The sequence below is a fragment of the Miscanthus floridulus genome, chromosome 18, assembly GCF_019320115.1.
Source record: "Miscanthus floridulus cultivar M001 chromosome 18, ASM1932011v1, whole genome shotgun sequence".
NCBI lineage: Eukaryota > Viridiplantae > Streptophyta > Magnoliopsida > Poales > Poaceae > Miscanthus > Miscanthus floridulus.
The window spans coordinates 132,174,239-132,197,651 of NC_089597.1; the positions used below are offsets into that span (position 1 = coordinate 132,174,239).

General features: G+C 48.3%; 3 protein-coding genes and 1 pseudogene across 5 annotated transcripts; 2 read left to right on the forward strand and 2 right to left on the reverse strand.

The window, feature by feature from the left end:
• Positions 1-3,308: 3,308 nt before the first annotated feature.
• LOC136520754 (uncharacterized) lies at positions 3,309-8,214 on the forward strand. Of its 2 annotated transcripts, XM_066514409.1 has the most exons (6): positions 3,310-3,602; positions 3,719-4,019; positions 4,532-4,690; positions 6,709-7,004; positions 7,532-7,660; positions 7,768-8,213. In XM_066514409.1, exons 1-6 carry the CDS (start codon positions 3,402-3,404, stop codon positions 7,774-7,776), a joined length of 1,095 nt encoding a protein of 364 aa, XP_066370506.1. In that variant the 5' UTR covers positions 3,310-3,401; the 3' UTR covers positions 7,777-8,213. The 2 variants fall into 2 exon arrangements, with proteins under 2 accessions (XP_066370505.1, XP_066370506.1); XM_066514408.1 differs by having other exon boundaries at positions 3,309-3,602; positions 7,532-8,214.
• Positions 8,215-8,401: 187 nt separating this feature from the next.
• On the reverse strand, positions 8,402-9,179 carry LOC136520755 (ras-related protein RABA3-like). Its single transcript, XM_066514410.1, has 2 exons — positions 8,996-9,179; positions 8,402-8,793 (listed from the first exon to the last, which is right to left on the reverse strand). Exons 1-2 carry the CDS (start codon positions 9,174-9,176, stop codon positions 8,402-8,404), a joined length of 573 nt encoding a protein of 190 aa, XP_066370507.1. The 5' UTR covers positions 9,177-9,179.
• A 10,239-nt stretch (positions 9,180-19,418) lies between these two features.
• LOC136522035 (uncharacterized) lies at positions 19,419-20,631 on the reverse strand (annotated as a pseudogene).
• Positions 20,632-21,788: 1,157 nt separating this feature from the next.
• LOC136521570 (uncharacterized) lies at positions 21,789-23,144 on the forward strand. Of its 2 annotated transcripts, none has more exons than XM_066515315.1 (2): positions 21,789-22,428; positions 22,559-23,144. In XM_066515315.1, the coding sequence occupies exons 1-2, from the start codon at positions 22,184-22,186 to the stop codon at positions 22,782-22,784; spliced, it is 471 nt and encodes a 156-aa protein (XP_066371412.1). In that variant the 5' UTR covers positions 21,789-22,183; the 3' UTR covers positions 22,785-23,144. The 2 variants fall into 2 exon arrangements, with proteins under 2 accessions (XP_066371412.1, XP_066371413.1); XM_066515316.1 differs by having other exon boundaries at positions 21,808-22,395.
• Positions 23,145-23,413: the final 269 nt, after the last annotated feature.

Genomic DNA, 23,413 nt, shown 5'->3' on the forward strand with positions numbered 1-23,413 from the left:
GCAACATATCTTTGAAATGACTAAAACACTTGAAACATGCATTTGCATCATAGGGGAGGGGAAGCCTTGGCCGGTCGATTCTAGCCATCGGGGTCGGAGCCGGTGGCGAACGGCGGCGCACGAGCACCATTGCCACCAATGCCACCAGTACCAGGCTTAGCTCGGCGATGACGGTGGGGATAGAGGGCGAGGAGCGCCATGGCCACCCGAGGGTGGGGGGAGCTCAGTCACCGAGGTGAGAGAGGGCGCCACCGGGGGAGAGGAGGGCACCGCCCCGAGGGTGGAGGGGAGCTGCCCACTCCCCTGCAACACCGCCGCGCCACCTCCATAGATCTCGTCGGAGGAGAGTGGATCTCGCTCCTGCTCCAAGGATCTCGCCGGGGTGGGGGAGAGGGCCGCTGGATCTCCGAGCGTTGGGGGCGCCCAGTAGGGGATGACGTCGGGCGTTGGTGCGTGGCAGGGGATGCGGAAGAGGTAAGGGCGGGAGTGGAGTGAAGCGAGACGGGCAGGAGTTGATGTTACTTTTTTAGGCGAACAACACATGCAGCAGTGATTAGAGCAAAACATCCGGTCTTCCGGACGTCTTAATGGTAGCATTACCGCTTAGTTTATCCAATTCCAAGCTAGTTTTATTGCAGGCCGAGCTGCCACTCAACGCACGCTGCCACCCCCACGCTGGGGATGCGCGCGGTGCAATTTGGCTTATGAGCTAGACTGGACCGCGCACTGGCTCGGCTGAAACCGTGGATGGGAAATGTAAATGGGTTAGGCCGCATGCTGGGCGGTGTCCGGGACTCCAACGGGTTGGGCCGCATGCTGCAGCACGATTTGGTGTCTTGCTGTGTTGCCCAGCCATTAAAAATCTTCTCTTGCTCTAAAAAAAATAAAATTCAAACGTCTTCTCCCCAACAACGATCAAACATATTATGATATTATTATCTCTACCTGTAAAAGGTTAATTTCTGAGGCATGGTTCACTTCCAGAAAATACGAGCTTTTGTTTTGTCCTATTATGACAGTACGTATTGCCCTAAACGTATATATTTAGATCTCCCAATGATTATGAGATCTCTATATTACAGATAGAGGCTATACAGGATTCTAGACACAGGGGAAAAATATATACAAGTCCAAGGATTCTAGACACAAGGAACCCATTCACTCTCATTAGCCTATAATTAGTCTATTTTTATTGTTGTATTGTATAATTAATTGTCTCACAATAGGTTAAATTTAGTCTGGGAATCCAAATACCCTGTAATAAAAAAAATGAGCTGGTTTGTAATGCCTGGTTTGGACTACTAGCAGCACGAGACAAAATTGTTTCTTTCTTTTTCCTTCCGAGACAAAACAATCGAAATCATCATGCACAAACAGAAAACATATTTCTTCAGTTCAGAAATTAAGAGTCCAGTAGCTCACCGCTCAGCAAAAATCACAGAAAGCAACAGATGTTGATGAGCAGAGAGTCCCAGCCCTCTAATTAGCCGTTAATCTAATGCAGTAATCCTCTCCTCCTCTCGCCAGAAGCATCCATCCATCCACCTCCGCCCCAAAAGTCTCGGGGAAAAGAAAAAAAAAGAGAAAAAGAAAAAAGAAGGCAAGCAAAGGCAACCCGAGTTCCCAATTTGCCCAAACCCCTCCTGCAAGCACAAGCAGTCAGCAGAATCCATTCCAAGTCCAATCCCCTGCCCCGCTCGCGCCGCCCCCCTCCACTAATCCAATCCCCCCCTCCCCCGCGAATCCATCCTTCTTCCTCCGCAAGCCAGCCAGAGTCGGCGATTGTCACCGCGGAGAGATTTAACTTTTTACCATTATAAAGATTACCTCATCCGACAGCATCTCAACAGTTGCCGCTATATTTTCACCAGCAAACACGGAAAACAGATACAAAAATGTCACTTTTGCTCACGTGGCACGTCAACCCTCGCGCCAGCAGGGATCCAAGCCAGCATACGGGCGTCAAATGTCTCTCTTGCCCCTGCTCTCTCCTTCTCGTCGCACGGCGCGCCTCTCTCCCTCCACTCTCCATCTCTCTCGCTGCTCGGCGGTACTACCCTCCCTGCGGTGCGCCCTCTCCCCTCCCTCCACTCTCTCTCCCTCCTTCCCTCCCTTGTCAACGCTCGCGCTCGAGCAGCAGGCAGCTCCGCGGTCCTCCCCTCCCGGCGGCGCGCTACACCTCCCCTCCCGGCGGCGATCCTCCCTCCCTCTACCTCAAGCGCATCTCCGACGACGTGGCGAGGAGCTCCTCCGTCTCCTCCTCCGACGGAGCGGATCTGGGCGAGGAGCTCCTCCCTCTCATCTGACGTCCCCGTAGTGCGCGCGCTCGCATGCTGCGTGGCCACGCACCCTGGGCCCGTTCGCGACGTGCGCGTCACTCGCGGCTCCTTCTACGCTCACGAGTACGCGCTCTAGCGCTTGGTCGCAGTCTCGCAAACCTTCGGAGGCTAGCGTTGTCGGCGAAGGAGGCAAGGCCGAATGTGGCGCGCATGGCGTCGGGCACCCGCCCGGAGAGCTGGTTGTTGCAGGCGTCGTGCCAGGTGCAAGCGTCATCGCCGTCGTCGGGCCAGGGCGCGAGCACCGCCGCCTGCCCGGAGCGTCGCCGCATCCGGGCACGAGCTGCCGCGTTCTGGGTTGCAAGCACGTGCACCGCTAGGGCGCGAGCTGTCGAGGCACGGTGCGAGCGCGCGCACCGTCGCCGGGCCAGGGCGTGGGCAACAGCGCGCCACCGCCTGGCCGGAGCACCGCCGCCGTCGGGGCATGAGGTGCCGTGCTGCGGTGCCTGGGGCTACCAACGTCGCCAACGCTGGGCGCGTGAGTTGCCGCGGCCGCAAGGAGCACGGGGTGAAAATGCCAGCTGCGTGGGTGGAGAGGAAAAGGGCAGGAGGGACATTTCACACTTCCTGCTGACTCGAATCCATGCTGGCATAAAGAGTTGGCGTGCCACGCTAGCAAAAGTGATAAATTTGTAGCTGATTTCTCTTTGTGTTGGTCAAAATATATTGGTATATGTTAAAGTGTTACTCCCTCCATCCTAAATTGTAAGTCATTCCAAGAATCTTGGAGAGTCAAAGCTTCTCAAGTTTGACCAAAATTATAAAAAAATTATAAAGATTTATGACATCAAATAGATATGCTATAAAAATATAATTAACAAAGAATCTATTGGTACTTAGTTGGTATCATAAATGTTATTATCTTATTATATAAATTTGGTCAAACTTGAGATGCTTTGACTCTTTAAGATTCTTGGAATGACTTACAATTTATGATGGAGGGAGTATTTGAGGAGGTGTCGTTTGCTATCATGGTAAAAAGTTAAATCTCCCGTCACCGTGCGTGTTCCCTCCGGCATCCGCGGGACGGACGGGGGAGCAAAGCCTCAGCGGCGAGGGAGGGCGATGAGGTCGTCGGAGCAGTCGTCGCGGTTCGTGCAGGAGCTCGTGCTGTACGCCGCCAGCGCCGCGCTCAGCTGCCTCGTCCTCTTCGCGGGCCTCCGCCACCTCGGCCCCAACCGCGCCGCCTCCCAGAAGGCGCAGCAGCAGAAGAAGGAGATCGCCAAGCGCCTCGGCCGGACCCTCGTCTCCACCACGCCCTACGAGGTTCGTCCCTCCCTCCCCTCCTCCTCCTCCCCCCGCTCCGATCCACACCCGCCTCCCCCATCTAGGGTTCACCTCACTTCGCCTCAATCCTCCGTTGGCGTCTCCCTCACCGACAGGACGTGATTGCGTGCGACGTCATCAACCCCGACAGCATCGACGTCGAGTTCGACTCCATCGGCGGCCTCGACCAGGTCAAGCAGGCGCTCTACGAGCTCGTCATCCTGCCTCTGCGCCGCCCTGAGCTATTCGCCTTCGGCAAGCTCCTCAGCCCACAGAAGGGCGTCCTCCTCTATGGCCCGCCCGGGACAGGCAAGACCATGCTCGCCAAGGCCATCGCCAGGGAGTCCGGCGCCGTCTTCATCAATGTCAGGATCTCCAATCTCATGAGCAAGTGGTTCGGGGACGCGCAGAAGCTCGGTGAGCGATTACACTCTTGGTTGATCCTAGTCTTCATGCTGATTTAATGCTAGTCCTCCGGATATCCACCAGTTTTGAATCCATACCTATTATAGTGGTCTTTTGCCATATTGTGCCTTTTCTTTTGTTTGTGTATGCCAAACACCGATGTTTATTGCTGTGACTATGTGGCAGCGGTGGCTCCGCTGCATTTTTTAGTCCCATTGCTAATTGAGCTGCCTACATATACTTATTTGCTTTAGAAACGATGGCAATTGCATAGTCTTTTGTGTTGGGATGCTATAGGAATCCACATATTTTGAATCCATACCATTTATAGTAGTTTCTTCTTCTTTTGTTTGTATGCGATGGACTGATGTTTATACGTTATTATTGACGGTGGCTGTATTGTATTGATTTGCATTGCTAATTTAGCTGTCCACATATTTACTAATTTAGAATTGATGCCAATTGTATTGTTTTTTTGTGTGTGTATGCTATACACTGATGTTGGTATGTTATTTCTGTGGCAGTGGCTGCTGTATTTAGTCTCGCTCACAAGCTCCAGCCCGCTATTATCTTCATTGACGAGGTTGATAGTTTCTTGGGGCAGCGACGGACAACCAACCATGAAGCCATGACTAATATGAAGACAGAGTTCATGTCCCTCTGGGATGGCTTCACCACCGATCGTGAGTCCTCTTATACTTTGCCTGCTTCCATGAAAGTTGATGTTACAACATACATTTGTTGACAACGATGTGAACTTGTGAAACATTGCTTACGATGATGGTATAGTTGCAATAATTCTTTGAGCATGCAAGCAGCATAACCCTACTACAAATAAGCACCCCTACTACAAATAAGCACCCTGTATAGAACATTATTAGCATAATAAATCTTGATTGTCAACACCATCCATGTTTGTTTTTGTTTGCATCATTCCATTTGTTATCGATAAAATCTTCGTACTGCATATTATTGTGAATAATGCAATGGATTTTGCTGAATAATGCAATGGGGTTTTCCATTTTTCATGTTTTGAAATAAGATGCACTTTCCCTGTTTTTGTTAAATTAGACATTCCAGAGACTTAAGCAACAGATATAGATTTGTGCTTTGTGTGAATATAATAATTCCACAGCAGCCACCACTTTCATTTCGCTTCCATGATTGAAGCCTATAAATACAGACATGTGCTTTAAGCCTTGTGGGAATAATAATCCCACACCGGCCATATGTTCCGTTGCTCTTAACAAACCTGTTTACACCACTGCTCTTGCTTAGTTTGTGTCTCTTATTTGCTCTATTTTAGCTAGTTTATAATGCCAACTATATTCATAGATGTGTAAATAGGTTTAGTAATATCATGACCTCTGTTGTATATCTGTATGGACTATGGAGATTCTTGCAGCCTCGACATTACTGGTTGCTGGTTGGTTACTGTGATGATTTTTCCCCTGGGGATTGGCCAGTGGTCTGATGCAATGGTTACCATGGGTATTTTTATCTCCGGTTATCACATTTTCGTTTAGCTATATATCCCTTGGTCGTACTTACATTGATTGTCTTTATGCCTGGTCATGTGGGACAACACAAGGACAGTTGTGGTGGCCAGGGGGAGCCATGATACCTTGATGCACATCCTTGTGCACACATCTATTTTGTGTCTTGAATTTGAGAAGACGTTGCCACCCCCACCCCTATGAGAATAATCTGCTTTGGCACACATTATCGGTCCGTACTGTCTTGATGAGATTAGTGTTGTTAACTGACATCGAGATATCTGTACATACATGCTTGTGACTCTAACCACAATACTAGTGTGATAGTAGTACCATGTTTTCAGAAATTTTAATGCTGAAACAGTGTAAAATCCACAGAAAGCAAACTAATAGTTTAGTAACAACAAATGTTTTCAGTTTATATATCCATTGTTCCTTGTAAAACAAGACAATTTCCTCTTATTTTTTGTGTATTTATGTTTCACCTTTTTAGGAGAAATTAATTGTTGTAACGGTGAACTTGCCTAAGGCCTATCGCAGTAGCTTTTATGGCGTTCCTTCCCTTTCTAGCAGGACGACTGTTTCATGATGTGTGTGCGTTGTGTCATTGGTGTTGTACAGTTGAGTAATCTTCTTAAATGAAATGAAATACAGCACTCCTGCATGTTCGATAGAAAAGAAAGGTCCCCCTCCCTATGCAAATTGTTAAAATCAATGTAGGGCAGACTTTTTTCATGAAAATATTTGCAGCTTCAACAAACCATGGAAACCAACGGAAAAGTTGTTGCCATGGCATGGGCCCTATTTCTTTCCGCCTTTGCCCTGTTAAAAGTAACTAATTCTAGACATGTGTTCTTTCTCCACTGGATCCATACTAATACGTGTAGGGTAACACGTAGCTTTGTACACTGTTCATCAATAACCAAATGAGTTCCTAATCCAGCATGATTCCCCAGTACTTCAGCAAAAAACAAATGAGTTGGTCAAGTGGATATAGGGATTGCTTAACAAATGTTTTTCATCTGCATGAAGTTATGTGTCTAAGGTGGACATAAGAAGTCAATACAAATATATACTTATTTGATTGATATTTTACTGGTCATCACGTGAGATTTTTCTTGGTGGTATATCTTTCTGAATGGTTGTTATTTTGAAATGTGGATATGCAAATTATTTACTTAATGATAACTTGTATGTCTTTTCAGAGAATGCTCGTGTAATGGTCCTGGCTGCTACAAACAGGCCATCTGAGCTAGATGAGGCCATCCTGAGGCGCTTTACTCAGATATTTGAAATTGGAATTCCTGTTCAGAGTGAAAGGAGCAAGATACTTCAGGTTGTGTTGAAGGGAGAAAATGTCGAGCCTAATATTGATTATGATCACATTGCAAGATTGTGCGGGGGCTTTACTGGATCAGACATACTAGAACTGTGCAAGCAGGCAGCTTTCTACCCTATTAGGGAGCTGTTGGACAGTGAGAAAAACAGGAGGAAATTAGATGTGAGTATTCTTACTTCTGTTTCCACTTAATCTGGAGCTATGTAGGATTGCATGCTGTATTCTAAAAATTCATTTCAACTCATAGCTATACTAGAATACTTGGATACACCACATACCACCACCCCTGCCCCACCCCAAGTTGTGGGGCTGCCAGACAGGGCTAAAAAAGGGGCCTTGTTGAGATATACTGTTTTCAGTATGTGTTTGTGGGTTGTCCCTTTTCTTGACCTTTAAGAAAATACCTGGTTGAGGCTTAGTGCTAAACTAGATTACACATTCATTTCTGATAACTCAGTACTATTTGCTATAATCTGTTAACATGATGATGTTGATTGTTACCTTGGAATATGTTGATTGTATTAGGTTGGATTCATGGATAAAATTCAGATAGAATTGTTATTTGGACTTTAGGTTATCTGTCTGTAGTTGGAAGTCATGATGTTTATATTTGGATGCTAGTGAAGAAGTAAAGTTTGATTACTAGTCTCACACTGGTTTTGGTTCTTCTCTTTCTACTGCTATTTCAGAAGCCTAGACCCTTGAGACAATCAGACTTGGAGAGAGCCCTATCAACGTCTAGAAAGGGCAAGAAGGCTGCAAGTTCAGGACTGCAGTCACCCTTGTGGGTTCGGCCGACAGATTCAGAAGACGATCAGGTACAGAACGCGATCTTTGAGATATCTAAGCTGATGTCTCGAATAGTTCAGAGCAATCAGTCAGAACCGCAAGAGCCTTCTTCACCTTAATCTAATCCTTTTGCTAGATCTCGTGAAAATCTACAGTGGAGTAAACACAGGCATTACGTCGATACCGTTAGGTTTTCTTATGCAGCTTGCAGAGGTTCAGCATATGTATCATTTCTTTTTGCGTGGCGAGGCTGCACCTGGTTTTTTGAAGCTAACTGCAGCTGGCAAAGTGGCAAGTGTGCCCTGGTGTCTAAGTTGATGATACAAAATTCATGTCCCTGTGGGCTGCAAACTCAGAACTCCATAGTTGTCTGGGGAATTGGTCTTGATTGCCTTGTATTTTGTCTTCAGTTTAACTACTCTAGGGTAGCGAATTACAGCATAATGCAGAAAGGGGCCCCTCCGTCTCATCACATTCCCAAACTTGCTTCGGTTTGTTTGGTCTGATTATTATTTACATCATACATGTACAACATTCATTTTTATCTTTTATCTCTGTTAAGAAAATTTCTTTTGGAGCATAAACTGTTTGAACTTAGTCGACACGAGGAACGCTGGTGGAAACAGACTGTTCTGCGATATATTTCCAAATTGAATTTCCATGAGCTGTTGTATGTATACGCAATTATGCATGCACCACCATCACGTGCAGGAGCAGCTGCTTGCTCTACGTAAGGCGCTCGTCTCCATGATGGATTGATGGATATCTCATCAGCGAGCGACAGCTTGGTGCCCTTGAGAGCGAGCACGGTGGACCGCCTCCAGCTTCTTCCTGGACACATTGGCGTGGATCTCCTGGAGTAGAGTGAGGAAGGCACGCTCGACGTTGTCCCCGCTGAGCGCGGACGCCTCGGAGAAGAAGAGTCCCTGCTCCTCAGCGAAGGCGTCCGCCTCGTCTGCAGCCACCGCTCGGCGGGCGGCGGCGCCGGCCAGGTCGGCCTTGTTGCCGACGAGCATGACGACGATGGACTTGTCGGCGTGGGCGCGGAGCTCGGCGACCCAGCGCGCGACGTGGTCGAAGGTGCGGTCGTAGACGAGCATGGCATTGAGTGCGCCGCGGTAGTAGGCGCTGGTGACCGCCCGGTAGCGCTCCTGGCCGGCGGCAGGCACAGCCAGCGGTGGGGCTAAGGGGGCTCCAGCCCCACTACCGCTCGTGAGCAAGCGAAGCCCCGTAGAACCGTCGTTTGAAATTTCAGTTGTAGATGTACAGGTAGGAGGGACTGAGATTTGCTGAACCTTTTTCTTGCTAATTACCGTTGTTTAGCCCCTCCTAAATTTTATCCTAGCTTCGTCCCTGGCCGGCGGTGTCCCAGATCTGGGCCTCGACGCGGTGGCGGGCGATGTCGACGGTGCGCGTCTGGAACTCGATGCCGATGGTGGACTTGGAGTCGAGGAAGAACTCGTCGGGGGTGAAGCACCCCAGCAGCTGCGTCTTCCCCACCGCCGAGTCGCCGATCACCACGATCTTGAACACGTAGTCCTCCATCTTCACTCCGTTACACACTACCACTATCCTGCCTGCAGCTGCAGCTAATGACTTCGTTCTTTGGTCGTCTCGCCCTTACCTTGTATAGATTAGATATATATGTTAGGATTTATAGTACCTCTAAGTGCAGATCAGTGGGTAAACTTGACTTAGATATAGAACTTGATGATGATGTACCTCATCTCGAGTCTCCAGTCGCGGCTATGGCGCCGACAACAAAGTAGCAGCAGAGCGGGCCCGGTCTGGTGACGACGGTGAAGGTGGTGGAGCTTTCCGTTGCTCACAGCGCGCCCACTAGATCGGACTAGGGCTAGAAAACTCGGTGAGGGGTTGGCGGCTGCGGTGAACCTCTTGTCTCGAGCCCCAGCCCCCACCTCCTTTACATAGCACTACACGACGAGGGCCCACCAGCCAGGAGAGCGGCTGGGCGCCCCCGATCAGGGCGCGAGCCAAGGGCCCAATTGGTCGTTGAGCCAAATTGGTGGAGATCAACCTAACATTCTCCCTCTTGACTTACCTTATGTCTTAAACTTAACTTACTTTATCTTTTTCCATTCCATCGCAGATCAGTGCGTAGAGCGTGCCTCATCGTCACAGTCAGTTTCCATTAGATTAAACAGCTACAATGCACCTCTATGTTTTAAAACAGATTCTCAATTAGGCCCTTAGTATCCAGAAATCATAGGCTTTCCCGTAAACCCATGTCGACTGTATGTTCTCTGAACGTACTGGGTGGTTAGCCTTTGGTAATCAGATCCGCAAGTACTTGCTTGATATTTATATGCTCAATACTTTTAAAATGATTTTTGATTTTCTCCTTAACAACACATAACTTAATGTCAATGTGTTTGACAACACACTCGACCGGTTGTCTTAGGAGTTAACTACTTTAAATAGTTATTGCTATTGACTACCATTGTTAAATCCGGGTACATATTCCCTTAACCACTTTTGCATGTTCCTGAGGCCTCATGACAAGCTATACTATGGTATGCATCATTCATGACACCACAACTGTTTTATTGGATCTTTTCCACAATAATACTCCAACTACGAGTGTTAGCAACTGCCGTGGATTTCACTACACATCTCGTCAAAATTTAACATTTGTACCCACAACTATTTGAGAGTATTTGTTCTTTTTTACTCAGCATGAGGCCTATAATACTTTGCAAAAATTGCAAGACATTCTTAACTCCATTCTAGTGATCTATATCTGGACTGAACTTCTACCAAAATATCCTGGATACGTAAGCTACGTCAAGGTAAGTTCTTACTTGTACATTCATTAAGCTTCCAACAGCTGAAGCATATGGAACCATGTTCATTTGATCGATCTCATATCGGTTCCTGGAACACTGAAAGTTTCCAAATCTATTACCCTTGACTATAGGAGCAGACGTAGGTTTACTCACATGCATACTTTATTTCTTTAGAATTTTTTCTAAGTATGCCTTTGCGATAGTCCTTATACCCCTTTTCATCTATCTCGGTGAATTTTAATTCCTAGAACCAATGAAGCTTCACCAAGATCATTCACATTGAAACTTGAGGACAAATACTTCTTCTTCTAAATTAGTAGATTAACATTACTACTGGTGAGTAGGATATCATCTATACATAGGATGTGAAATTTTTTTTCCATTCTTAAACTTCGCATAAATGCTATTGTCCTTATTTTCTTTAAACCCAAACTTTCTTATCGTTTCATCAACTTCAAATACAATTGTCTAGAGACTTGTTTTAACCCATAAATAGATTTCTACAGGCGGCATCCCATACGTTTTAACCCATAAAAGAATCCTTGCATGTGTTTTCCTAAACGCTAAACGGTAAACAGTCGGTCACCTACCGTTTAGCCATTATTCGGGCAAAACGTCCCATTAAACGGGCTAAACGGCAAATTAAACGGGCTAAATGGGTGATTAAACGAAAACGGCGCACCACCGTGTAGCGTTTACACGGTGTTTAAACGGGCTAAACGGCCGTTTAGGCGAACAGTGTGCATGAGACTGGAGAGAAAACTCTTATCGTAATCTATTCATTCTCTTTGCGTAAAGCCTTTTGCTACAAGTCATGCTTTATATCTTTCCACATTCCCTTTGGAGTCACATTTTGTCCTGTAGACCCTTTTCACAGCCTACTGTTTTGGCTCTATTAGGAATTTCTTCTAAGTCCCAAATATCGTTGGTATTCATCGAATTCATTTCAGCTTTCATAGCTTCTTGCCATTTAGACGAGTAAACGCTTCTCATGGCTTCTTCAAATGAGGTGGTATCACCCTCCATTTAAACTTCTTCACTAACATAGACTTCATAGTCATCAGAAAACTGGTTTACTAATTCTTTGAAACCTTCTAGGGCCTCAGCTATTAGCACTCTCATATGTGGCTGTTGTTGCTCTTCATTGCCAAGAGGCAATTGATTCTACAGGCTCCTGTATTACAAGATCCTTGTTTATATTATTCATCTTCTTCGAAGAGCTAACAACAGGTGTTGTATAAGTCATACAACATCAACAGGCATTGAGGAATTTGTTGCTTTTGAATCACTGGAGTGGGCACGCAGTCCCGCTTCTCTCAACTCATAGGTCGCTACATACCATGCTCCCCTAGATCATCTCATCTTCTATAAAGATAGCGTATCTTCAAATTTTTTATTTGGGTTTAATCTGTTAAAATCTTATATGGCGTTTTAAGCACCGCCTTAATATCCTTGAGGCTGACTACGCTATCTTCCTATCGAAACTTTAAAAAGTCTAGGAATTTAGCTATTTTCTGCTTAAGGGTATCATTGTTATGACCGACGGTCACATTTATCAAAATCTTTATCTCATCTTTCTTAATTGATCTTTGCTCTTACTCTTAATTGATCTCACAACTCTCCCCCTCGAAATATGGCATGACCTTTACTGCCATAATTTCGAGAACTATTTAGAAAACCTGTGAACGAGGAGACACTTATGACTTACTTCATTCACATGATTATGTCATGCAAACAAAGTTATTTCTTGATTCGTATAGGAGCACACTTTCCTCATTCCACTTCAAGAACTCAACGAGGTCTTTTATTAACAATACTTTTGCAAGTCACACTTGCATCTTTTCCATGTCTTTTGATTAGTATTGACCATAACGGTACATTTCTATTTGCGCCATGGTCAATATTAGGATAGCATAAGAACTACCCAAACTTCTCTCGCTATGCGGGATAAAAAAACATATGATTCATCACAAAACTTCTCCCGCCATGCAGGATTGACTAGCATAAATATTATGCCAAACTTTTCCCCATGCGGGATAAATCTATATACAAATTACCGTAACAAAAAATTTAGTCATGATAACTAAAACATTCACTTATACTTCATTTTCCAATTAAATCTTCCCGTTGGTTCCAATTTAATCAGGAAATGAGTAAACTAACAAAAAAACTGTCATGAACTGGCTTGACTTAAGCCTTTTCATTCACATACCCCAGCATTGCAGCCCGTTGGCATGCAGCCGAGTGATCTCGTTGGTTAAAAAATAAAACTTACAAGATGCTTCTACATCAATTCTATATCACCGTTGGGCAGAAAATAGAATTAATGCATAAAACTCATAAATTAACTTGAAAGACATATAACTACTCTTTAAAATTAAATCCTCCTGTTGGTTCGAATTTAATTAGAAGATAATCAACATCATTGCAGCGAAACACGATAATAAAATACATTCTATTAGTTCAGAAGCATTTCTTGTCTTTATCTACTCTCTGAAAAATTGACCATGTTGGTGTAAAATTTATTAGAGATTTAAACTTCAACCTTAAACCCATTATAATATTGTTATCATCAACGTTGGTCAGAAAATAACAATACCATAATTTAACATAAACAAATCGGACTACTCCTCTAATTTAAATTTTTCCGTTGGTTCCAATTTAATTAGAGGGTGAACATAATCATAATTTACTAAATACAACTGCTCTTTAAATTAAATTCTCCCGTTGGTTCGAATTTAATTGGAAGATAATCAACATTAAACTATGAAGCGGAAACTTGAAAAAATAATTTATCTACTTTTCAGAAGCATTTTACTGTACTCATCTACTCTCTGAAAAAATTATCCCATTGGTTCAAATTTTGACGGAGATTTAAACTAGATAAAAAACATCAAAAAATTTGCTTATGAAAATAATAGAACAAAAACTCTGTGTCTACTATTCATTCGGCCTGACCTAGCGAAACTTTATGCAGCCCAGTCCGCAGCAGCAGCGCGTAGCCCACTTCGCAGCAGCAGCACGCGGCCCAGCGGCGGCTCAGTACGGCGCGCGCGCTTGCTCCCCCTCGCCCAGGCCGCAACCTGGGCCTGGGACGAGAAATCACTCGCCCTCATGGGTCGATTTCAGTCCGCATGATCTGAGCCGTCCATCCTGATCAACGGCCGGGCGGCGATCTCGGGCGGAATAAAAACTCGCCGCAACCGACTCTGCCCTAACCCTAGCATCATTTCTTCTGCCCACTTCTCTCTCTTTGCCGTAGCGCCGTAGCCAGAAGAGAAAGAGAGCAGCGTAGCGGCGCCGCCGCCGGCGCGCGCTCGCCCTAGGCAAAGTGCGCCGCCGGCGAGCGGTCTAGGCGACGGTGCCCTAATACCCAACACGCGTTGCGGTGGGCTCGCCCTAAACCCTAGATCTTTCCATTCGGTTCTTTCTCTCCCCTTCTCTTCTCTCTCACCGGTGGCGTCCGAAGCAGCCACACAAGGCAGTCGGAGGAGTGCGGTGCCGCCGCGGGCCCCCTCGTCGGAGCGTGCGCTCCCCAGTGGGTGAGCGCGCCCGCCGTCGAGTGGCCTCACGTCGGCGCCCTGAGCCCGCGCGCCGGCGACCCAGCGTCGCGGATCTCTTCCCGCGTGATGGCGGTGGTGACGGCAGTGAGAAACCGGGTAGGTCCCTCCCTTCTCCGTCCATCCTTCTAGGGTTAGAGTCAGGGTTAGGGTTGCTCCTCGCGCCCACGGCGGCTCGGGGTGGCTTCCCGCGCGGCGTCGAGGCGATGGCCGGCGGTGGTAACAGTGTGTGTGGTTCCTTGGTAGGAGAATCCCCTTCCTTTCCTTTCTCGTTCTAAATCTACCCCAAAATATATCTCAACACTAGAAGAAAACCTTGGCTCCGATACCAATGTTAGGATTTGTAGTATCTCTAGGTGCAGATCAGTGGGTGAACTTGACTTAGATATATAGCTTACCTCATCTCGAGTCTCCAGTTGCAGCCATGGCGTCGGCGATGAAGTAGCAGCAGAGCGGGCCCGGTCTGGTGACGGCGGTGAAGGCGGTGGAGCTTTCCGTCGCTCACAGCTCGCCCTCTGGATAGAACTAGGGCTAGGAAACTCGGTGAGGGGCTGACGGCTGCGGTGAACCTCTTATCTCGAGCCCCAGCCCCCACCTCCTTTACATAGCGCTACGCGACAGGGGCCCACCAGGCAGGAGAGCGGCTAGGCGCCCCCGATCAGGACGTGAGTCAAGGGCCCAATTGACTGTTGGGCTAAATTGGTGGAGATCAATCTAACAACATATATGCTTATATATGTCATCTGTGTGTCTGCGTATATAAATATATATATGCTGGTGATGACATTGGCATGCATAGAGAGGAGAGTGGTTGAGAGGGAGACGAGGAGAGGTTGCTCTCGCTCTTGCTATTGGAGGTGCTCATCAGCATCTTTCATAACGGAGACTGCTATTGTTTCAAAAAAAAAAAATAACGGAGACTGCTGCTAGGGTGCTAGCTGGGAGAGATATATTAAAGCAAGAGAAGTACGTTTGTACTAGTCCTACAGCGAGTTTGGTACTTGTATATGGGCATATGGCACTTTTCTCTTTCGGCTTCGATTCATTGTAGGGAAAAAAAAACTGTACCTAGGATATGAATATAGGCGCATGAATGCTTCTTTTCCAAGATTTTATTTTCGATGCGTTGTATTTTTACCAGCGTTCGTTAAGTTTGTTTGGACAAAGAACTTGTCCTCTCCATTGGATCTGATCATCATACGTGTCTACCACTCCATCTGCTGCATCCACTTGGGTTTTGCTACCAATAAAATAAATGCCGGTGGAAGTACGTCTGGAAGATAATACGAATCAAGATACATGCAAGTTATCGTACGTAACAGGATAATCTCTCTCACTAGACTCTAGTCATATACAAACGCAAGCATATATCAGACGAGAAGCAGCCAATGCAAGCAGCGATATGCAGATATCATGTCTTACGCAACTCTTGACCTAATCATATACTTATATGACAATTAGCGGTTAGGTTTGCAAGTGGACCTGAAGAATAAATTGAAGCAATGCTCAACTGCTACTCTTATATTAAGACATTATGAATACTAGTATAATGCCCGTGCTAACGCAACGGATTTATTTTGGAGACGCACATGAAAACAACCAATGTTTTTTTTTCATAGTTCAACTTTTACACAATATCTTTAAGCATGTATACAATCCGGGAAACTAAGAAGTCATAGTACGGTATAATCAGTGATTGCAGCAAACTCAGGGGCCACGGCAGCTTTCTCCTCCTGCACCTTTGCTTCCTCTAGGTCTATGTAGAAGAACAGATCAACCTGCAAACAACATTCTCATATAAGAATGCAAAGGTTACCAAAAAATCTGGACTCATTACATCTCCAATGTCATTTTGAACAGCATCATTAGCTAGCATACCATGACTTCCCACTTGTGCCCAGGGAGGATAGTGCCCCTCATCTGCTGCAGAACTATCCTGGACAAAAGCCACAACAGACATCCAATGCTGTTCCTCCCCCTGTTGTTTGCTGGGATGCCAGACATCATGTACCCCTCTTGATATTCAGTTTATTCTCATGGCATCACAAATAATCAAATACCAAAACACATAATTCAAACTGATAAACAGTGTTTCAAGATCGTGATCCTCCAGCCCATTACCAAGAGCCCCACAGTCATCGCTACAAAGAGGGACAACCACAGGGTCTCGCCGCCCAACAAGCTGTCAGAGGATAATGAAATTTCGTCTGCATCTTCATCAGGCTACCCAGGTCGTCGTGGATGGGTGACTGAGCTGGAGAAGTATGGCAACCTGGCGAAGGGGCCGGGAGCTTCAGCTACAGTATCGACACCGGCCTAACCAAGTGGCAGCGGCCAAGGAGGAGAGGGGGTAGCAGGAACACTACGGCCAGGACGCTAGTGTCAGAGACATCGGCCCTTACAAGAACCTTGTCAGGTTCACCTCCAGCTCCTTCGACCTCACAGCCTCACAGGCTTCTCAGCCTCGACCCTGCTAACCAAGCTGAGCACTACAGCATGTGGATTGTGGACTTGCGGCCTCTGAATCACCACCAGAAGCTGGCACTATGGCTCAGCTCAACGTCTACAACCCTGCATCATGCATGTACTTATGTGTCTGTCTCCTTCAATTCATATGCACTGCAAATACTTGTTCAATTTCAGTCAGAGATTCCTTTTGTGTGCATTTCGACTAATGAAGTAGTTGAATGCCATAACTGTATTTCACATGAAGGGGATTCTGCAGCATGGTTTGCCCTTAAACTCAAATAAACAGATTGTACCATTTCTTATGCATATGTCTTCTGTAGCCCCTTATTATCCCACATTGATGAAAAAACAAACAAACATGATATAGAAAGAGGTGTTGTTGTTTACGTGATCCTTGCCAGCGAACAGGTTGACGACGAAGGTGGGGATCTTGTCCATGAGCCCGACAAACAAATAGACATAGCTTATATGCATTTGAGGCTAAGTCTAGTACTATACCAGTATGTTCTACCTGTTCCAACAGGTCTATCTAGTTGCAGTGCTATCATTCTTGATAAACTAATTGAACTATTTTTTCCAAAGCAACCTAATGTCTGCCTTTGCCTAAAACACAAGCACAGGACACACATTGGTATATTATCAAACAGGAGGTGTTGATAAAAAAAACAGGAGGTGAGCAAGCAAGTTACCTGAATAGGTGATAGATCCCGCTTGCCACTGGCCACTCCATGCTCTTGTTCACAAACATGTAGCCAAGTAATGCCATGTTTGGCCTTATGGTCTTGAGGTTCCCATAGGTCCGATGGGCAAACTGAGATAAAAAAAATTGTTCTAGCAACGACTGCAAATTAAAAGAATAAACTAAAAATACAAAGGACATGGGAACTTACCAAAGCATTATGTATTTTTCCAGGAGATGCAGCGATGAAATATTGCTATGCATGCTGATATAATAGTCAAGAGCTGCTAGAACTGAAGCCTTCCCTTCAACATTAGCAAGTTCCTCTTTGGATGCAAGGCTCCTTTCGTCCTCCATTAATGGAAATATTTTGCGCAAGCTAGAGATCCTGGCTTCTCCACCACATACCTGAATATGTGAGGCATGTTAAAACTTTCTGATTTACCCAGCAAGATTAAGTTAGTGCACAGAAGAGTCAAACCTTGTGAGAGCAAGACAGAGTTGAGTTCTGCTGTCAAAGCCAAGGGCTACCAGAAACAGCCCAATCTCTTCTGGGGTGAACGCACAACGTCCTGTGTTCCGAAGCTCCTCATTAGTTAGTTGTGAGTTTAATACCCTCCCTGGCCATATATATAACTTTCATGTACTTAGCGAGAGCTAGGTGTTCAGCTCTGCCGCCTCTAAAGTCATAGGCAGAATGTGCAGCCATATCCTGAAAAGTATAGGTCAATTTGCAATATTCTCAAGAGCACCAAGATACACAAACACCATCTTGCAGAAAATGGTAATCAGGTAAGAAAAGCCGGCTTCGTAAGACATTTTGCAATTTCAGACCACTTTTGTAGTTGTGTCCAATAACTTTTTGAGTATGCATGATAGTGACAACTGACAACCAATTAAATATATTAGAATAAGGAAATCATTCCTATCCTATTTGGATGCTGCTGCTGGCTGCTGTCACATGGTAAGGTAACCTCAATTTCAACATCAGGATGTAAGCAAATTTTGTTGATTGGGAAACTTTGAGTGCAAAGCAAACAGGACTGCAGGCGTAGATCCAGTAAAGGTCATGGGAGTGCTCATGTACACATGATAATCTTTGAAAGGGATCGAAGTTAGCGGGCATAATACTTGCATCCTACCAAGGTGACGCTGGAGGAAACATTTTGGTGATCAGGTTAGGAGCACAAGCAACACACCTCAATGGACTTGGCGTTGGAGAAGGCGTGCGGCGTCCAGCGTCAACAGCGTCCGGAGTCGGCAGCGTCCGGCGTCGGCAGCATCGACGAACGCCTGGCGTGGAGCAACAGCCGCGACCTCAGCGCCTGGCGTGACGGAGCAGGGGGCGGTCCGGCTGCGCGTCTGGCGTCGTCGAGGCGGCGCCACGCCGATCTGAGCACCTGGCATGACGGGGAACGGGGCAGGACCTGAGGAGGGACCTGGCATGACGCGAATCCAAGTCCTGTTTGCGAGTCCCTCAGAGAGCCCGCTGGGATCGCTGATCTTGAGAGATCAATCTTCCAGGTCGCGTCCTGCTCGGCCTGCTCCCGCGGATTTCGCGTTACTGGTGCCGCGTCTTGGAAGCCGTGGCCACCGTCGGAAAGACCCGCCCGGACTTGTGCAGGTGCGGAGGCAGGAGATCGAGGGGAGGCGGACTCCGCGTGGAAAGAGGCGCGGATTTGTCGTGCGTCAATTTTTCTGGCGTAAGTATTTCTTTTTCCGCGACGCATGGAGGGGAGGAGGAATACCATACAAAATTTGCTGATCGTTGGATAGTGCGTGAGTAATGAGAGAGAATATTAAGGATAGATCTGGGCGGTTGATTCGGATGTGGTTGGTTTTGTGTGTATAATTTTTGGGGTGCATTTAGAATGGCTATCTCAGCGGGGGACGCTTTTCTGAGTGGACCAAGCGAAGAAAACTTGGTGCATTAGTAGGGTAGAAGTAGCAGTGTGATTGCGTCTCCCCCTCTTAACAATCTTGGTTCCTTGGTTTCCAGTTGCTGTCCTGCCCTGCTTAAAACGACTCATCATCGGCATGATATAGGTCGTTACAGGATTCAGTATCTTTGTTGGTTGCAGGCAGTTGATCTTACCTCATTTAGAAACTCCGGTGCGTGATCATCAAACTGCTTGAAAATAAAGCGTGGTGGTTCAGGGAATCAGGGAGTGGTTTGTAGCCAAGCAAACCGACCAATTACTAAAAGCTTCAGCAGTTGCTGCTGATGCCAGCTACTGCTGCTGAACAAGAACAATGTGATGATGTTCAGATGTGTTAACAGATTAGAAGAAATGCTAGTTTTAATTAATACTGGAGTATATAAGATGGAAGAATCTCCATATACTAATAAAATAGTACTAATAATCAATGGTCAACGTTCCCTAGGCGCCATGAGACAGAATTTGCATGTACCAGCAAAGCACAAAGCATGTATTCATGGACACGCATGGCGATCGAAGGCCATGCACAAGTACAGATGCTCGTGGAGTTTTTCGTGACGAATACAAATGTTCAGTCTGACGGGATACTAGCTTAAGCTTAACCAGCAGGCCTAGTAGGCGTGGCGCGCGCGCGGCGGCTGGTGCGGCAGCAGGTGGTCGCAGATGGCGGCGAACTCGGCCAGGGCCTCGGCGACCATCCCGGTCTTGCCCTTGGCGACGAGCATCCGGACGAGCGCGGCCACCCGCGCGTCCAGCTGCTGACCCGCGACCGCGGCGTCGGCGTTCTCTTCCAGCCGCCGCCCTGGGCGGGAGTGGAGGAGCGCGCGCGCGTGGCGCGCGGCGCGGGCGCACGCGTCGGCCAGCGCGGCCGCGTACCCCGTGGCGGCGCGGTTGGAGGAGCGCGCTGCGGGCGGGGCCGGGGCCGGGTTTGGGGCGAGCGCCGGGGACGAGGACTAGCGGGGTCGCGCGGCGAGGGCGAGGCTCAGGCGCGCCGCGGGAGGAGGATGAGCGTGAGCCTTGGACGACGGCGCGTTTGCGGCGGCGGAGGAGGAGGAGGAGTGGTGGCTAAGCGGGACCGCGCAGTGGTTGTGGTGGTGGGGCGCCGGGAGCGGGAGGGGGAGCGGGAGCGCGCCGTGGGCGTGGTGGTGCAGGGAGAGGGAGACGGCGCCGTCCATTGTGCTGTGCTGGGGGAGACGAGGAGGACAGCCACACGGTTATTCTGCTTTGGGGTGGCGGCTCCACGCCACGCCACGCCACAGGCTGTGGGTCCCGACGACGGCACGGCCGCACGGGCGCGGGAGGGGAGGATGGGGAAGACGTGGTGGAGGAGGTGGACACGCACACGCCGGTGCAGCGGGCGGGCGGACTCGACTGGACTGGACCGGGGACGTGGACGGCTCTGATGGGCGCCGCCTCCTCCTCAGCGGTGGGCCGCGGCAGGCTGGAAGGGAATGCCGTGGGCTGGCTGGGCCTTCCTCCTTCCAGAGATACCGGCCGAGACCAGGGACGAAACCCGAGAGGATAGCCCACCGGAACCGCGGAACGTCCTCCACGGTTTGGTTTGGCTTTTTGCCGCTTTGGTAGCTCAATCATGGGATCTGCGCCTGTGCTGTGCCCATGCCGTCCTGCCGCCGACCGCCGACCGCCGACATGGTAAAGGTACACGAAGCATGCAGATCCAGTCAAAATGCTTAACAGTTTGTACGAGCACTGCATGCACTTTATTTATTTTTTTCAAAATCTAGACGTCGAAGAATTTTCTTAGGCCTACTTTGACTGTACTTATATCCACTCAATCTATTTGTGTTGAGATGAATTATGATAATAATTAGTTGATATCCTCACTAGATCTGGCGGGAGGAGCGGCGAAGGAGGTTCCGCGACAAGGCGTGGAGGAGCGGAGGCGGAGCATGGTTGAGAGGTGGCGGGGAGTAGTGGAGGAGCGGGCGGCCTCGACCCTATGGCACCTGTCATGGGAGGAGCTGTTGGCGCACAAGACAGGGCGTGCCGGTGGAGAAAGGATGGCCGATGTCGAGCCCATTGACCGTGAGCTTCTCGCCCTCCTCTGGCGGTGATGCGTGGTGGAGTGGAGGGGCGCGGCGGAGTAGGGAGGCACCGCGACAGGTGTGGGTTAGGGATCTATATATCGGGTGGTGCGATGCAAACGATGGAAGAAGAGAAGTTGGGCTATAATTTTTTAACTGTCATTGTATGGAAATAGAGGTAGTCCTATATGTTTGAGATGCCCTAAGGGATTGTGACGCGTCTAAACGCGCTGCATGCCGCCAATGTTTGGCCCTAGAACGACAAATTTTGATAGACTTTGTTCCTATTCTTGTATATTGGAGAGAGTATGTACTAATAATTATAAAAATATGTTAATCAGTAAACAATGATTATTTGTCTGATCCCGTTTCCTTTCGAAATGATAGATGGATCTATCGTTTATTAATTATTCAGGCGTGTGTCAACTTGCCGTTGCCGCTCTGCAGAGACTGCAGGTTAGTTTACATATACGACATTAATCCCCCCTAGGCAAAGGCAGCCATGCGCCGCCAACAGGTTCCATGACACTGCCCATGCCCTCCTGCCCTACCACCCATGGTTTTGCTTGCGAGAGTTGCAACGACACACACACGCGCCTCCGGACCGGACCCCAAGCATGGCAGGCAGGCAGCGCGCGTGCGGACAAGCCGCACACGCACATATATATAAGTATATAGCCTCCTCCTGGGATAGCTCCGTCTACCGAACCAACGAGAAGAAGAGGTAGAGAGGAAGAAGAACACGCCTTCTTGTTGGGCGCCATCATATCATCGCCGCCATACTACCTAGTAGGCTAGGGGCCAGCATCAGCGCATCAGCATCGTCGTCTTCTCTATTCTCTTATCTTCTCTGAGAGCCAGACAACTGCAAGCAAAGGCATGGAGATGGCAGCGTAGCAAGCAGCTTCTTTCTCTTGGAAGTGCGTGCAAGGCGAGTAGCGTGGGAGGGGACTACCATGCTATAGCTGCCTTGGTAGCTAGAGAGTGAGTGTGTGTGTGTGTGAGAGAGAGAGAGAGAGAGAGACGCTTGTCGTTGGTGTCCACGCGCGCACATGCAAGAGACCAAGGTCACGGCGGCGGAGGCGATGGAGGACGACAACGACGAGGAGGGGTACGTGAAGGTGGGGACGAGGTTCTACCGGGTGACGATGAGGCCGAGCGGCGCCGGCGGCGCCGTAGCGCGTCGTCGTCGCCTCCACTACCTCGAGTCCTGCTACCTCTGCAAGGAAAGCATCGCTTGCGACCGCGACGTCTTCATGTACAAGTACGTGCGTGCCAGCCATCGCGCCATCGATCGGTAGCCTCTTTAATTTCTTCCTCCCAGCTCCTCCTTCCTTGGTCCGTTCGTTGCATCATCCGGTGTCTTGGTTATGGCGCGCCCGCGTGTGCTGACTGACTCGTCTGCGGCGTGCCCGCGCGCGACGCAGGGGGGACGCGGCGTTCTGCAGCGAGGACTGCAGGGACGAGCAGATGGACATGGACGAAGCGCTCCACGCGGCGGCGCGGCGCCACCGCCTCCTGCAGCGCGCGCCCGCGTCCTCCTCGCAGGCGGTAGCTGAGGCGGCGGCGTCGACCAGGCCTCCGCCAGTGATGCGCCGCCGCCCCACCATCGCCAACCTCGCCGCACGAAACCCGCCCGTGGCCGCCAGCTAGCTACCTACACCTAAGCCACAGGCGGCGGGCACTCGAGATTTCGGGCATCGACCTCGTGCAGCAGCGAGGACCCGGCAGTGCATGGCAGTTGCACCGATGATCAGGCCGTACGTGTGTGCGCGCGCGCGTCGTCGCGGGATCAGTAGGTGATTCTTTTCTGTCGCCATGGATGAGTTGCAGCAGGACCGCCGGCGGCGGCAGTGAGCTATAGCTAGCAAGCTACGACGGAGCACGCACGGACTGACGATGAACGGCATGCATCTGGACGCTACGTAGAAACGAATAACGAAGCTTTGTGATGACTTAGCTACCTACATGTACAAAATCAGTAGTAGTAAATTAAAAGATTAATTACTACCATGTGTTCTTGAGCTTTAATTTCTCGCTTCATTTCTTCTTCGTTTTACTGTTTATTTCATTTCTTGCACTTTTTTCTTCCCATGAGGTCGATCGATGTGACTTTTGAAATGGACGGATGAGAAATTCAGAACAATGCGAGTTAAGACTGTCTCCAATGGTTGTCCCATATGGACACCTATATTCAAAATGGATCTCGAACGGTATTGTATTAGCCTCCAACAAAGCACTTATTATATGCGAGACCCATTTTGGGTTACGGCACAACCCAA